The 17,588-nt window shown below is 44.2% G+C and overlaps 1 protein-coding gene across 1 annotated transcript in view; it reads right to left on the reverse strand.

Moving 5' to 3' along the window:
• Nucleotides 1-17,588, reverse strand: part of LOC137367179 (dynein axonemal heavy chain 8-like) — a 2,062,041-nt gene that overhangs the window by 90,515 nt on the left and 1,953,938 nt on the right. Inside the window, exon 111 of the mRNA XM_068028615.1 lies at nt 10,502-10,618. Coding sequence (XP_067884716.1) covers nt 10,502-10,618 — 117 coding nt within the window. The remainder of the gene's footprint in view (nt 1-10,501; nt 10,619-17,588) is intronic.

The following is a 17,588-nucleotide window of genomic DNA, read 5'->3' on the forward strand; positions in this document are numbered from 1 at the left end:
GAGAGGGATCTCATAGAAACCTACAAAATTCAAACAGGACTGGACAGACTAGATGCAGGAAGGATGTTCCCGATGGTGGGGCAGTCCAGAACCAAGGGTCACAGTCTAAGTCTAAGGATAAGGGGTAAGCCAGTTAGGACTGAGATGAGGGATTTCTTCACCCAGAGAGAGGTGACTCTGTGGAATTCTCTACCACGGGAAGTAGTTGAGGCCAAATCGTTAAATATATTCAAGAAAGAGTTAGATATAGTTCTTGGGGCTAAAAGGATCAAGGGATATGGGGAGAAAGCAGGAACAGGGTACTGAGTTTGGATGATCAGCCATGATCATATTGAATGGCAGAGTAGGCATGAAGGGCCGAATGGCCTACTCCTGCTCCTATTTTTCTATGTTTCTAATTCCACTGTACCCCCCGGGACCCCATTCCCCCTGGCCCGAACGCTCATACACACCCTCCACCCCCCAACCCCCGCTCGCCAGGGCCTTCCGGATTTGCCCCGGTGACCCTGCCTCACTTACCTCTGGTCCAGGGTTCCAACGGTGGGCCTGGGTTCGAGGCCTCTGCAGTATCGGCTTTGATGGTACTTTCAACTTTGATGGCCAAAGACCGGAGGATTGCTACAGGAGCCTGAAAAAGTGCAGTGGCGAGGTTCCCCCTGACTTCTAAAATGGTTTAGATTCTAAACCATTTATCTCTATTTGTGCTGCTAGTTTATCTACCTTATTATGAATACTTTGTGCATTTACTTTTTTTTACTACTATTCTTTGCATGGACTTTGTTCGCTGATGCATTATTACTGCTAAACTCTGTCCCTTCCGGTCTGCTTGTCTTTCCCAAATTGCCACACTGTGCTATTGCCTCAACTGTTCCTTTAGATTTCTAAATCTCCCTTCACCTGAACCCTTCCCCCACCAACCTCTGTTAGTTTAAAGCCCTATCTATAGCTCCAGTTATATGATTAGGCAGGAAACTAATCCCAGTCCACTTTAAGTCCATCCCACGGAACAGCTCCCTCTTTCCCCAGTACTTTTGCCATGCACCATGAATCAAAACCCCTTCTTCGCACACCACTCTTTGAGCCGTGCTTTTAATTATCTAATCTGCTTGAACCTGGCTCAGGCAACAATTCAGAGATTATTACCTTAATTTAGACCCTAACCCAACAAACACTCTCAGCACAACATTCCTAGTTCTACCTGTGTCATTTGTTCATTTGGAGCACAACAACTAATGTCCTTTAGGGAAGGAAATCTGCTGTCCTTACCTGGTCTGGCCTACATGTGACTCCAGACCCACGGCAATGTGATTAACTCTTGCATGCCCTCTGAAATGGCCTAGCAAGCCACTCATTTGTATCTAACTGCTACGATGTCAATAAGGAATGAAACTGGACGAAACACCCGGCATCGACCGAGGCACTGGAAACGACAACGGCAAACCCAGCCCTGTCGACCCTGCAAAGTCCTCCTTACTAACATCTGGGGAATTGTGCCAAAGTTAGGAGAGCTGTCCCACAGACTAGTCAAGCAAGAGCCTGACATAGTCATACTCACGGAATCATACCTGACAGACAATGTCCCAGACACTGCCATCACCATACCCGGGAATGTCCTGTCCCACCGGCAGGACAGACCCAGCAGAGGTGGTGGCACAGTGGTATACAGTCGGGAGGGAGTTGCCCTGGGAGTCCTCAACATCAAATCTGGATCCCATGAAGTCTCATGGCATCAGATCAAACATGGACAAGGAAACCTCCTGCTGATTACCACCTACTGCCCTCCCTCAGCTGATGAGTCAGTACTCCTCCATGTTGAACAGCAGTTGGAGGAAGCACTGAGGGTGGCAAGAGCACAGAATGTACTCTGGGTGGGGGACTTCAATGTTCATCACCAAGAGTGGCTCGGTAGCACCAGTACTGACCGAGCTGGCCAGGTCCTAAAGGATGTATCTGCTAGACTGAGTATGCGGCAGGTGGTGAGGGAACCAACAAGAGGGGAAAACATACTTGACCTCGTCCTCACCAATCTGCCTGCCGCAGATGCATCTGTCCATGACAGTATTGGTAGGAGTGACCACCGCACAGTTGTTGTGGAGATGAAGTCCCGCCTTCACATTGATACCCTCCTTCGTGTTGTATGGCACTACCACCGTGCTAAATGGGATAGATTTTGAATAGATCTAGCAATGCAAAACTGGGCATTCATGAGGCGCTGTGGGCCATCAGCAGCAGCAGAATTGTACTCAAACACGATCTGTAACCTCATGGCCCAGCATATCCCCCACTCTACCATTACCATCAAGCCAGGAGACCAACCCTGGTTCAATGAAGAGTGCAGGAGGGCATGCCAGGAGCAGCAAAATGAGGTGTCAACCTGGTGAAGCTACAACACAGGACTATCTGCGGGCCAAACTGCATAAGCAGCATGCGATAGACAGAGCTAAGTGTTCCCATAACCAACGGATCAGATCTAAGCTCTGCAGTCCTGCCACATCCAGCCTTGAATGGTGGTGGACAATTAAACAACTACAAATATCCCCATCCTCCATGATGGGGAGCCCAGCACATCAGTGCGAAAGATAAGGCTGAAGCATTTGCAACAATCTTCAGCCAGAAGTGCCGAATTGATGATCCATCTCGGCCTCCTCCTGAAGTCCCCCAGCATCACAGATGCCAGACTTCAGCCAATTCAATTCGCTCCGCGCGATATCAAGAAACGATTGAAGGCACTGGATACTGCAAAAGCTATGGGCCCTGACAATATGCCAGCAATAGTACTGAAGACCTGTGCTCCAGAACTTTCCGCGCCCCTAGCCAAGCTGTTCCAGTACTGCTACAACACTGGCATCTACCCTGCAATGTGGAAAATTGCTCAGGTATGTCCTGTGCACAAAAAGCAGGATAAGTCCAACCCGGCCAATTACCGCCCCATCAGCCTACTCTCAATCATCAGTAACGTGATGGAAGCTGTCATCAACAGAGCCATCAAGCGGCACTTGCTTAGCAATAACCTGCTCAGTGATGCTCAGTTTGGGTTCCGCCAGGGCCAGACAGCTCCTGACCTCACTACAGCATTGGTTCAAACATGGACAAAAGAGCTGAACTCAAGAAGTGAGGTGAGAGTGACTGCCCTTGACATCAAGGCAGTATTTGACCGAGTATGGCATCAAGGAGCCCGAGCAAAACTGAGGTCAATGGGAATCAGGGGGAAAACTCTCCGCTGGTTGGAGTCATACCTACCGCAAAGGAAGATGGTTGTGGTTGTTGGAGGTCAATCATCTGAGCTCCAGGACATCACTGCAGGAGTTCCTCAGAGTAGTGTCCTAGGCCCAACCATCTTCAGCTGCTTCAACAATGACCTTCCTTCAATCATAAGGTCAGAAGTGGGGATGTTCGCTGATGATTGCACAATGTTCAGCACCATTCGTGACTCCTCAGATACTGAAGCAGTCCGTGTAGAAATGCAGCAAGACCTGGACAATATCCAGGCTTGGGCTGGTAAGTGGCAAGTAACATTCGCGCCACACAAGTGCCAGGCAATGACCATCTCCAACTAGAGAGAATCTAACCATCTCCCCTTGACATTCAATGGCATTACCATCGCTGAATCCCCCACTATCAACATCCTAGAGGCTACCATTGACCAGAAACTGAACTGGAGTAGCCATATAAATACCGTGGCTACACAAGTAGGTCAGAGGCTAGGAATCCTGCAGCGAGTAACTCACCACCTGACTCCCCAAAGCCTGTCCACCATCTACAAAGCACAAGTCAGGAGCGTGATGGAATACTCTCCACTTGCCTGGATGAGTGCAGCTCCAACAACAATCAAGAAGCTTGACACCATCCAGGACAAAGCAGCCCGCTTGATTGGCACCCCATCTACAAACATTCACTCCCTCCACCACCGATGCACAGTGGCAGCAGTGTGTACCATCTACAAGATGCACTGCAGCAACGCACTAAGGATCCTTAGACAGCACCTTCCAAACCCGCGACCTCTACCAACTAGAAGGACAAGGGCAGCAAATGCATGGGAACATCACCACCTGCAAGTTCCCCTCCAAGTCACACACCATCCTGACTTGGAACTATATCGCTGTTCCTTCACTGTCGTTGGGTCAAAATCCTGGAACTCCCTTCCTAACAGCACTGTAGGTGCACCTACCTCACATGGACTGCAGCAGTTCAAGAAGGCAGCTCACCACCACCTTCTCAAGGGCAATTCGGGATGGGCAATAAATGCTGGCCTGGCCTGTGACGCCCACATCCCATGAATGAATTAAAAAAAAAAAAACTGGATCCTCCCCCTCCCACAAAGTTCGTCTATAGTCGCGAGATGTCTCTAACCCTGGCACTGGGCAGGCAACACAACTTTCAGAGCTTCCAGTCTCGTCTGCAGCAACAGTATCTATCCCCCTGACTATATTGTCGGCTAGCACAACCACATTCCTTTTTAATTCCCCCGCTTGAATGTCTTCCTCCACCATGGTGCTATGGTTAGTTTGCACATCCATTCTGTAGTCCTCATTCTCATCCACACAGGTGGTAAATACCTTGTACCTGTTGGTCAAATTTTAGTGCCGAGGCTCCTCCATCACTACATCCTGGATCTCCATACCTGCCTGACTCGCAGTCAACCCTCCTGTCTCTGACCATTGACCAACTTTGAAGTTCTACTTAACCTAAGGGGTGTGACCCCTTCTTGAACAAAGTGTCCAGTTAATACTTCCCCTCCCTGATGCTCCGCAATGTCTGCAGTTCGGACTCCAGCTCAACAACTCTGAGCCGAAGTTACTTGAGCCGCAGATGCTTGCAGCAGATATCGTTATCCAGAATTGCAATGCTTTCCACAAACTCCCATTGAATCTGCCTCCATCACCTTTTCAGGGAAAGTACGCAGATCCTATCACTCATTGCATAAGGAAGTTTTTCCTCCTGTCGCCTTTGGTTCTTTTGCCAATCACTTTAAATCTATGTTTCTGGTTCTTGACCCTTCTGTTAATGGAACCAGTTCAACTTTATTTACTTTGTCTTGATCCCACACATCTATCAAATTTCCTCGCAGCTTTCACTTCTTCTCTAGGGACAAAATCCTCAGCTTCTCCAATCTATCCATGGAAATGAAGTCCCTGGAACCAATCTCATAAATCTTTTCTGTACCGTCTCTAAAGCCTTCACATCCTTTCTAAAATGTGGTTCTCAAAATCTCTCTGTTCCTGCAACCCTTTTGGAATTGTAACCTTTAGTTCATTTTGCCGCTCCTCATTCTTTCTACCCAAATATATCACATACGAATTAGGAGCAGGAGCAGGCCACTCGGCCCTTCGAGCCTACTCCGCCATTCAATAAGTTCATGGCTGAACTGATTACTCCACATTTCCACCTACCCACAATAGCCTTCTGCCCCCTTGCTTATCAAGAATCTATCTACCTCTGCCTTAAAAATATTCAAGGACTCTGCTTCTACTGCCTTTTGAGGAAGAGAATTCCAAACACTCACGACCCTCTGAGAGAAAACATTTCTCCTCATCTCTGTCTTAAATGGGCGACCCCTTATTTTTAAACAGTGACCCCTAGTTCCAGATTCTTCCACAAGGGGAAACATCATTTCTACATCCACCCTGTCAAGACCCCTCAGGATCTTATATGTTTCAATCAAGTCGCCTCTTACTCTTGTTAATTCCAGCAGATACAAGCCTAGCCTATACAAATCTTTCCTCGTCCATTCCCGGTATTAGTCTGGTGAACCTTCTCTGTACTGCCTCCAACGCATTTACACCCTTCCTTAAATAAGGAGACCAGTACTGTACACAGTACTCCAGATGTGGTCTCACCAGCGCCCTGTTAGCTGAAGCATAACCTCCCTACTTTTGTATTCAATTCTCCTCGCGACAAACGATAACATTCTATTAGCTATCCTAATTATGTGCTGTACCTGCATACTAACCTTTTGCGATTCATGCAGTAGGACAGCCAGATACCTCTGCATCTCAAAGCTCTCCAATCTCTCACCATTTAGATAATATGCTTTTTTATTCTTCCTGCCAAAGTGGACAATTTCACATTTTCCCACATTATACTCCATTTGCCAGGTCTTTGCCCACTTACTTAACCTTTGCCTTTGTAGCCTCCTTATGTCCTCTTCACAAGTTACTTTCCTACCTATCTTTGTGTTATCAGAAAATTTAACAACCATACCTTCAGTCCCTTCATCTAAGTCATTTATATAAATTGTAAAAAGTTGAGGACCCAGCACAGATTCCTATGGCACACCACTTGTTACATCTTGCCAACCATAAAATGACCCATTTATGTCTACTCTGTTTCCTGTTAGCTAGCCAACCTTTTATCCATGCCAATATGTTACCCCCTACACCACGAGCTTTTATTTTCTGCAATAACCTTTGATGTAGCACCTTATCAAATGCTTTCTGGAAGTCTAAGTACAATACATCCACTGGTTCTATGTTATCCACAGCACATGTAACTCAAAGAGAACAAAGAACAAAGAAATTAATAGCACAGGAACAGGCCCTTCGGCCCTCCAAGCCTGCGTCGATCCAGATCCTCTATCTAAACCTGTCGCCTATTTTCTAAGGGTCTGTATCTCTTTGCTTCCTGCCCATTCATGTATCTAGATACAACTCCCTCAAAGAACTCCAATAAATTGGTTAAACATGATTTCCTTTTCACAAAACCATGTTGACTCTGCCTGATGACCTTGAATTTTTCTAAGTGCCCTGCTATTACGTCTTTAATAGCTTCTAGCATTTTTCTTAAGACAGATGTTAAGCTAATTGGCCTGTAGTTTCTTGTTTTCTCTGTCCCTTTTTTTGAATAAAGGAGTTGCATTTTCCAATCTAATGGAACCTTCCCCGAATCTAGGGAGTTTTAGAAAATTAAAACTAATGCATCAACTATTTCACTAGCCACTTCTTTTAACACCCTAGGATGAAGTCCGTCAGGACCTGGGCACTTGTCAGCCCGCAGCTCCAACAATTTGTTCAGTCCCACTTTCCTGGTGATTGTAATTTTCTTGAATTCCTCCCTCTGTTCCATTTCCTGACTCCCAGTTAATACTGGGATGTTACTTGTATCCTCAATAGTGAAGACCGATGCAAAATATCTGTTTAATTCATCTGCCATCTCCTTATTCTCCATTACTAATTCCCCAGACTCACTTTCTATCGGAACAATGCTCAATTTGTTAACTTTTCTTTTTAAAATATCTATAGAAACTCTTACTATCACTTTATATTTCTATCTAGCTTTCTCTCGTACTCTAATTTTACCTTCCTTATCAATCTTTTCGACATTCTTGATACTATCTTTAACTGTTTTAGTTTATCATGGATGGCGGGTCTCACCCTTGGAATTTTTCTTTCTCGTTGAAATGTATCTATTCTGTGTATTCTGAAATATACCCTTAAATGTCTGCCACTGCATCTCTATTGACCTATCCCTTAACCTGATTTGCCATTTCACTTTAGCTAGCTCTGCTTGCATGCTCTCATAATTGCCCTTATTTAAGTTTAAAATACTAGTCTTGGACCCACACTTCTCTCCCTCAAACTGAATGTAAAATTCAATCATATTATGATCGCTGCTACCTTGGGGCGCCTTAACTTTGAGGTAATTAATTAACCCTATTTCGTTGCACAATACCAGGCCTAGTATAGCCTGCTCGCTGGTTGGCTCCAGAGTGTATTGTTCCAAGAAATTATCCCGAAAACATTCTATGTATTCCTCATCTAGGCTACCTCTGCCCATTTTGATTTTTCCAGTCTATATGTAGGTTAAAATCCCTCATAATTATTGCTGTACCTTTCTGACAAGCTGTCATTATTTTTTCCTTTTATACCCTTTCCTACAGTGTGGTTAATGTCAGGTAGCCTGTACACCACTCCCACATGTGACTTCTTGCCTTTATCATTTCTCATCTCTACCCAAACTGCTTCTACATCCTGGTCACCTGAACTTAGGTCATCCTCTCTAATGAGCTAATACCATCATTAATTAACAGAGCTACCCCTCTACCTTTCCCTAGCTTCTTGTCCTTCCTAAATGCCATGTACCCTTCAATATTCTGGCCCCAATCTGTTGTCCTGCAGCCATGTCTCTGTAATGGCCATCAGATCGTACTTATTTATTTCTATTTGACCTCTCAGTTCATCTGTTTTGTTTTAAATGCTACGTGGATTCAAATACAGAGCCTTTAGTTTTGTCCTTTTATTATTTTTGTAACCTCGAGCCTTATCTGGTGATTTACTCTTGTACACTCTGTCCCTTCCTGTCATGATCTGTTTATCATTCCCTATATTAATAATTTTAGAGTAAAAGGGAGGGGGAGGAATTTCTGAATTTCTGAAAAACAAAAAGGTGTATGATGCGTATCAGGTGAGTCATAGTATCATCACCGCGGACAGCCAGCATGGACTCAATAGGCTGAATGGCCTCCTTCTATGCCATAAATAACTCTACGATTCTATGACTGATATATATTAATGTCACGAGAATTTCCATATTTTTTGTTAAAACTTGGAATCCATATTTTAAAAATGAGCTTTGGGTGTTTTTTTTAAAGGAAGTTCGACAAAAGGTTGACCAGTAAACAGGTTTTTACTGGAAAGCATATGATTTCAAGTAAACATAGCAGGGGGTCAGACGTAAGAGCTATTTTGTGTTGTGACAAGACAGAATTTATGATTATCATGGGACTTGCCTGGAAAAAAGGTTTAGTTTCACTTTGAACTGTTAAAAGCCAGCTGGTGTTTGGACTAAAAGAGGTAGTTGGAGATCAAAAGAAATTCCAGACCACTGTTACCTCTCTTTGAAGAATCCCTGCTCTTGCCTCCTGTACTTTGAAGACATCCTGAATGTTTGCAGAAACCTTGCATCTCCAAAAGAACTTTGCATCGAATGTGTGAGGACTGAAACCTCTGTTGCTGCACACCTGATGGAAGACACGTGTCCTAGGCCCAACCATCTTCAGCTGCTTCATCAATGACTTTCCTTCAATCATAAGATCAGAAGTGGGGATGTTCGCTGATGATTGCATGGTGTTCAGCGCCATGCGTGACTCCTCAGATAATGAACCAGTCTGTGTCCATATGCAACAAGAACTGGACAACATCCAGGTTTGGGCTGATAAGTGGCAAATAACATTCATGTCACACAAGTGCCAGGCAATGACCATCTCAAACAAGAGAGAATCTAACCATCTCCCCTTGATGTTCCATGGCATTACCATTGCTGAATCCCCCACTATCAACATGCTGGGGTTTACCATTGACCAGAAACTGAATTGGACCAGCCACATAAATACCGTGGTGCAAGAGCAGGGGCTCGGAATTCTGCAGCAAGTAACTCACCTCCTGACTCCCCAATGCCTGTCGGCCATCGACAAGGCACAAGTCAGGAGTGTAATGGAATACTCTCCACTTGCCTGGATGGGTGTAGCTCCAACAAAACTCAAGAAGCTCAACACCATCCAGGACAAAGCAGCCCACTTGATCCACAAACATTCATTCCCTTCACCTCCGACACACAGTGGCAGCAGTGTGTACCATCGACAAGATACACTGCAGCAACTCACCAAGGCTCCTTCGGCAGCACCTTCCAAATCTGCTACCACCTAGAATGATAAGGGCAGCAGATGCATGGGAACACCACAACTTGCAAGTTCCTCTCCAAGCCACACACCATCCTGACTTGGAACAATATTGCCGTTCCTTCACTGTTGCTGGGTCAAAATCCTGGAACTCCCTTCCTAGCAGTACTGTGGGTGTACCAACACCCCAAGTACTGCAGTGATTCAAGAAGGCAGCTCACCACCACCTTCTCAAGAGCAATTAGGAATGGACAATAAATGCTGGCCTTGCTGGGGATGCCCAAATCCCACGAATGAATAAAACAATTCCAGGAAATACAACCCTAGTTTATGTAATCTCTCCTCATAATAGAATCCTTGGAATCGAGGTATCATCCTAACAAATTCACGCTGCACTCTCTCCTTCCTATGGTGGCATATCCAGAATTCTCTCAGTACTCCAGGTCTAACCAGGGCACAGTATAGCTGAAACACAACTGCTACCCCTTGGTGTTCTAGTACTGTATTTATAAAGTCAAGCATTCCAATCAGCTTTTTTGATTATTTCCTGTAGCTGTCCATGACATTTTAATAATCTGTTTACCTTGACCCCAAGGTCTCTGGACTTCCACTGTTTCTCGCTTTTTACCATTTAAAAAGTACCCTGTTCTATCCTTTTTAAGTCCAAAGTAGACGACCTCACATTTGCTTAAATTGAAATCCATTTGCCACAGTTTGGCTATTCGCTTAATCTATTAATATCTCTTTATGATTTTACTTAACATAAGGTGTCACTTGGTGTCCCCTCTTCTAGGACAGCGCACATTGAGGTATTCGCTTGTTCTGAGAAAATTGTGATTTCTATATGTTCTTAATCAGCATTATCACATATAGTAGACTGAAACGCACCTTCTTTTTGTCACAATCATCCAGGTGGTTCTGTATGAACTGGATACTGGCTGTGAAATCTGAAGAATTAAACTCATATGGAATACACCACCCCAGTGGACCAAACTTCCGTCGTTCCTGATATGTAATAGGAAGTAAAAACAAAATATTAATCACTTTCATTTCTCTCATTTTATAAAATTCAAAATAAATCAGATTGAACAAGTACAGTTGAAAAGCTACGTAATAGTTCGTGTTTAAATGTGATGGCATAATTTCAGCAGATACGGCTTTCACGCCTTTATACATAGTGACTTTCAAGAGTCAGTATTTCCTTATCGCAGATCACAACAATAGCCACCCGTGTTTATACATACATGCCAAATGTCACAAATTTGTTGTGAGAGACACGATTTCTCAATCAACTTCAGCCTCACCCGATCTCGTGAGAGGGTTCTTAAATCTTGAGATTTTTCTGCTGTTGCCATTTTTTCAGGGAGTCAGGTTGGTCCAAGCTGCTGACTCTCTGTATGCTGATCACTGACTTGGTTACAGAGAACGGGTTCTGCAAGGCCCTGAAGGTGCCGCTGGCATTTTTTTTATATTGTGCTCAGCTCCTGACCACCTTCTACATAGGTCATCACTTTTAAAGAGCTCGTATCCTGAAGAGAAAAGGCTGGAGTCAGTGAGCCAGGGGGCCAGAATGCTCGGACTGTCTTTATTTCTCTCAGCTCAGGAACTATGGAAGCCCTAGGGAGTTGACTTAAATTTTTCGACTAATTTTCAAATTACTGCATACGCCCTCCATTCCTTTGACACCATGTTTCTTCTTGTTCATCACTTCTCTACTGTTGATGGCTCCTCATTTAGTGACTACCGTCCTGCCCTCTCAATTCTTTTCTTGACACCCTCTCTGCTTTAAAATAACTTCCTGAGACATTTTTCTTCTAATGCGACTTTCATTTCCCAACTTGCCCCTCCTACTTAGCATTCACTGTTTTGCCCTCATCAATGTAAAGCACTTTGAGGTGTGTCCCTGCATAAGGAGTACTGTAGAATCGCGAATTGTTGTCTATTGGTAGGAAAAGAACAGCGCAACTAAGTATACACTAAGTATATATTATTCCACATAACCATGTCCTTTGATGTATGAAATTATTTCAAGACATTGCACATGAAAATAATAGTTAAAACTGATCGCTGAAACAGATAATTGAAATCTTTACATTTCATGGGCGAGGAGCGTGTATATAGTGATGCATACGGTATCACAATTGCTTGAGACAGGCTAAATGGACCAGAGAGTCTTTACCTGTCAGTTATTAGTCGTATGCTTTCAGTATGGCTGTGAAAAATTGGTGACTTACAGCTACAGGCAGTGAGGTGACGCAATGAGAGGATACATTTGCCTGAGTGAGACATTGCCAGAGTGAAGCTGGAAATTTGGTGCACGTGGGAATTCAGTGCAGAGGGGGAAAGGGGGGCTCCTTTTTTTAGCCTCCAGCAGCTGGTGAGTCTTCCCTTGACTCCAAGGTAGGTGATTGGTTTGTGAGGTTATTTTTTATCATTTATATTTGCTACTTTCCAGTCTGATGGAACCTTTCCAGAATCTAGCGAATTTTGAAAAATTAGCACCAACGCATCTATTACCTCATTAGCCATCTCTTTTAAGACCGTAAGATGAAGTCCATCAGGACCCAAGGACTTGTCAGCCCGCAGCTCCATCAGTTTGGTCAGTACCACTTCCCTGGTGATTGTAATTTCACCAAGTTTCTCTCTTCCTTCCACCTCCTGATTTACAGCGATTGCTGTATCCTCAATAGTGAAGACAGACGCAAAATATTTGTTCATTTCATCCGTCATTTCCTTATTATCTACTATTAACTCCCCATTCTCACTCTCTAGAGGACCGACACTCACTTTACTTATTATTTTCCTTTTTAAATACCTGCAGAAACTCTTGCTATCCGTTTTTACATTTCTAGCTAGCTTCCTCTCATACTCGAATTTCTTTCTCCTGATTAACCTTTTCGTCATTCTCTGCCATTCTTGGTATTCTAACCAATCATCTGACCTGCCACTCATCTTTGCACAATTATATATTTTTTCCTTAAGTTTGATGCTTTCCTTAACTTCTTTAGTTAACCATGGATGGTGGGTCCTCCCCTTGGAATTTTTCTTTACAGTAGGAATATACTTATTCTGAGTATTCTGAAACATCCCTTTAAACGTCTGCCACTGCTTTCCTATTGATCTATCTCCTAGCCTAGTAACCCAGTTCACTTCAGCTAGCTCAGCTTTTGTGCCCACATAGTTGCCCTTATTTAAGTTTAAAATACTAGTCTTAGACCCATTCCTCTCTCTTTCAAACTGGATGTAAAATCCAATCATATTGTGGTCGCTACTACCTAGAAGTGCCTTTACACTGAGACCATTAATTAATCCTGTCACATTACACAATACCAAGTCTAATATTACCTGCTCTGTGGTTGTTTCCAGAATGTGCTGCTTTAAGAAACTATCTTGAAAACATTCTATGAACTCCTCATCCAGGCTACTATTGCCAATCTGATTTTTCCAGTTAATATGCAGATTAAAATCACCCATGATTACGGCCGTCCTTTTATCACAAGCAACCAATATTTCTTCTTGGATACTTCGTCCCACATTGTGGTTACTGTTAGGGAGCCTGTAGACCACTCCCACTTGTGACTTCTTGCCCCTACTATTCCTCATCTCCACCCAAATCGATTCTATATCCTGATCTCCTGAACCAAGGTCATCTCTGACTATTGCACCAATGCCATCTTGATTAACAGTGCTACCTCTCCACCTTTACCTAGCTTTCTATTCTTCTTGAGTGTTATATACCCCTCAATATCAAATTAAAAAAAAAAGCAGTGGTCCTAATTCCGACCCCTGGGGCACACCACTATATACCTTCCTCCAGTACGAAAAACAACTGTTAACCACTACTCTGTTTCCTGTCACTCAGACAATTTCATATCCATGTTGCCACTGTTCCTTTTATTCCATGGGCTTCAGCTTTGCTGACAAGCCTTTTAAGTGGCACTTTATCGAATGGCTTTTGGAAGTCTATGTACACCATATCAACCACAATACCCTCATCAACCCTCTCTGTTACCTCATCATAAAACTCAATCAAATTAGTTAAATACGATTTGCCCTTAACAATTATGTGCTGGTTTTCCTTAATTAATCCATATTTGTTAACTTTGTCCTAGATTATCATTCCTAAATGTTTTCCCACCATCGAGGTTAAAGTGACTGGCCTGTAGTTGCTGAGATTTTTTTGAACAAGGGTCTAAGATTTACAAATCACCAGTCCTCTGGCACAACCCCTGTATCTAAGATGGATTGGAAGATTATGGCAAGTGCCTCCACAAGTTCCATCCTTACTTCCCTTAGACTCCTCGGATGCATCTCATCTGGTCCTGGTAGTATATCAACTGAGTTTTTTTATTCTTTCATGGGATGTCGGCATTGCTGGCTAGGCCTGCATTTATTGTCCACCACTAATTGTACTTCAGAAGGTGATGGTGAGCTACCTTCTTGAATCACTATCGTCCTTGCGGTGTAGATACACCCACAGTGCTGTTAGGGAGGGAGTTCCAGGATTTTGACCCAGCGACAGTGAAGGAATGGCAATATAGTTCCAAGTCTGGATGGTGTGTGACTTGTAGCATAACTTGCAGGTGGTGGTGTTCCCATGCATCTGATGCCCTTGTTCTTTGAGGTAGAGGTCACGGGTTTTGAAGGTGCAGTCGAAGGAGCCTTGGTGTGTTGCTGCAGTGCAGATGGTACACACTGCTGCCACTGTGCATCGGTGGTGAAGGGAGTAAATGTTGAAGGTGATGGATGGTGTGCTGATCAAGTGGGTTTCTTTGTCCTGGATGGTGTCAAGCTTCTTGAGTCTGTTGGAGCTGCACTCATCCGGGCAAGTCAGGAGGTGAGTTACTCGCCACAGAATTCCCAGCCTCTGACCTGCGCTTGTAGGAACAGTATTTATATGGCTGTTTCAGTTCAGTTTCAGTACAGCCAGCCTTTTTAATACCTCCTCTTTATCAATTTACAGCCCATTCAGTATCTTTCACTATAATTTTGGCAGCATCTTCTTCCTTGTTAAAGACAGATGCAAAGTACTCATTTGATACCTCATCATGCCTTCAGCCTCCAAGCATAAAGCACCTTTCTCTTCCCTAAGTGGCCCCACTCATCCTTTTACCACCATTTTACTATTTATATGCCTACAGAAGACTTTTGGATTTTTTAAAATCTTATCTTTATCTCTTCTCATACTCTCTTTTTGCTTCTCTTATTTCTTTTATCACATCCCCTCTGAATTTATATTCAGCCTGGTTCTCACTTGTATTATCAACGTAACATCTGTCAACCATACCCTTTTTCTGCTTCACCTTACTCTCTATCTCTTTCATCTTCCATGGACCTCTGGCTTTGTTTGTCCTACCTTTCCCCCTACCGGGAATGTACCTCGACTGCACTCAAATTATCCCCTCTTTTTGCCTTCCAATCATTGAGGTGGTGGCGTACTGATATCGTCACTGGACTAGTAACCCCGAGACCCAGGTGTTGCTCTGGGGACATGGGTTCAAATCCCACCACAGCAGAAGGTGGAATTTGAATTCAATTAATACATCTGGAATTTAAAGCTAGTCTAATGATGGCCATGAAACCATTGTCGATTGTTGTAAAAAAAACCCATCTGGTTCACTAATGTCCTTTAGGGAAAGAAATCTGCTATCCTTACCTGGTCTGGCCGACATGTGATTCCAGATCCACAGCAATGTGGTTGACTCTTACATGCCCTCGAAATGGCCTAGCAAGACATTCAGTTCAAGGGCAATTAGGGATGGGCAATAAATGCTGGCCTGGCCTGTGACGCCCACATCACATGAATGAATTAAAAAAAAACCTGGGCCGGATCTGTTTTGAAATTGGCCTCTGCTGCCGCCATCAACAACAACATGCATTTATATAAAGTGCCTTTAAGGTAATCTAACATCCCAAGGCGCTTCACAGGAGCATTATAAAACAAAATATGACACCGAGTCACATGGGGGATATTGGGTTTAATTTTACCAGGCCCCCGATGTCGAGCTCTGTGGCAGGGGAAGCCAGAAGATGGTTCCGGCAGAGGCCCGCCATGGAGGCTGATGCTGGAAGGACCTGGCCCAATCCTTTCAGTGGTGGTGACGCTCTGTGGCGGCCCACCACCCAACCCCCTGCCACTGGGTGATGGGAACAGCACTTCAATATTTAATATTTAAAACAGCACCTGAAATGCTGTTAACTGCGAGGCTATGGACCAGCTGCTGGAATGTGGGATTAGATTGGGCAGCTAGATTTTTTGGCCAGCGCAGATATAACGGGCTGAATGGCCTCCTTCTGTGCCGTAATTGTTCTATGGTTCTAAATAAGCCTACCCTCAATCTTCTGGGCCCGCCACAATCCTCAGTGCAGCCGCTGGCACTCCCGTGCCTTCACTTCCCTGCCTGGGGAAAGCAGGCGTGACACTGGTAGGGAGGGGGAGGAGTTAAGATTTTCAGTGTGGAGGGGGGAACGGGGTCAAATAATCATCATCAGTGTAGGGAATGGTGGGAAGGGGCGAACTTTAAACTTTGTACAATCTGGGGGGGGGGGGAGGGTAAATAGTTAAAGCAATTGTTATTGAGGGTGGGAAAGAGGCGTTAGAATTTTATTTGATAAATTTTGGGGGGGTGGGGGGTGGTGGGTGGGTGTATCTTTAAAAATTTCAAAATGCCGGCAAGGCTGGCTGCCCTTTAAAAACGGCATCAGTGCCTGAGCCATTGCCGGCGTCAGACAGCCCGTCCCCTCCACATGACTGGTGTGCACAGCCTGCCCCAGCTATATAACTGAGCTGTTCGGGAGATTGCAGCGGCTCTGCAGTGTGCGGCACGCCATTTTTTGAGCCTGCTGCCAAGAACGGCAGCGGGCTCTAAAAATCCAGCCCATTAGGTCAGATGATTAAAAACTTGGTCAAAGAGGAAGTTTTTAAGGAGTTTCTTAAAGAAGGAAAGTGAGCTGGAGAGGCGATGAGGTTTAGGGAGGGTAATCCAGAGCTTAGGGCCTTGGCAACTGAAGGCACAGCAACCAATGCTGGAGCGATTAAAATTGGCAATGCTCAAGAGGCCAGAATTAAATGAACAGAAATATCTCAGAGGGTTGTTGGGCTGGAGGAGATTACAGAGATCAGGAGGGACAAGCCCATGGAGGGATTTGAAAATAAGGAAGAGAATTTTAAAATCAGGATGCTGCTTGACTGGGAGCCAATGTCGGTCAGCAAATTCAGGGATACTAGGTCATTGGGACTTAGTGCAAGTTAAGACTTGGGTGGCAGAGTTTTGGATGACCTCAAGTTTACAGAGGGCAGAATGTGGAAAGCCAGCCAGGAGTGCAATGGAATAGTCTAGAGGTAACAAAGGCATCAATGAGGGTTTCAGCAGATGATGATCCGAGACCGGGATGGTCGGGCAATGTTAGAGAGGTGGAAATAGGTAGTCTTAATGATCGCGTGAATATGTGACCAGAAGCCCATTTCACAGAGGATTTACTAACGGTCATGAAATAACCTGTGAAATCTAGACTACTTCTTCACAAGGTGTCTATTATTTTTGATTTTGCCCTGATCATTCCCTCATGGTAGCAATACATCCTTCCTATGTTACAACAGTGACTATCCCCAATGAATTATTTTGACTCTGGATTGCTCCTTGTCCTTTTCCATAGCTAACCTAAACTTATGATCACTGTTCCCTAAAGTTTCCCTACTGGCACTTGATCCACTTGACCCACCTCATTCTCCAGAATCAGATTCAGCAGTGCCTCCTTCCTTGTTGGGCTGGAAACATGCTGATCTTGAAAATTCTTTGGAACACACTTCAGAAACTCTTACCTCTCTCTGTCCTTTTGCACTATTACTATCGCAGTCTTTATTAGGATAATTAAAATCTCCCATTATAACTACTCTATAGTTTTGTGCAACTTTCTGTAATTTCATTGCAAATTTGTTCCTCTATATCTTTCTCACTAGTTGGGGACCTATAGA

This window comes from Heterodontus francisci, chromosome 3, assembly GCF_036365525.1.
Source record: "Heterodontus francisci isolate sHetFra1 chromosome 3, sHetFra1.hap1, whole genome shotgun sequence".
NCBI lineage: Eukaryota > Metazoa > Chordata > Chondrichthyes > Heterodontiformes > Heterodontidae > Heterodontus > Heterodontus francisci.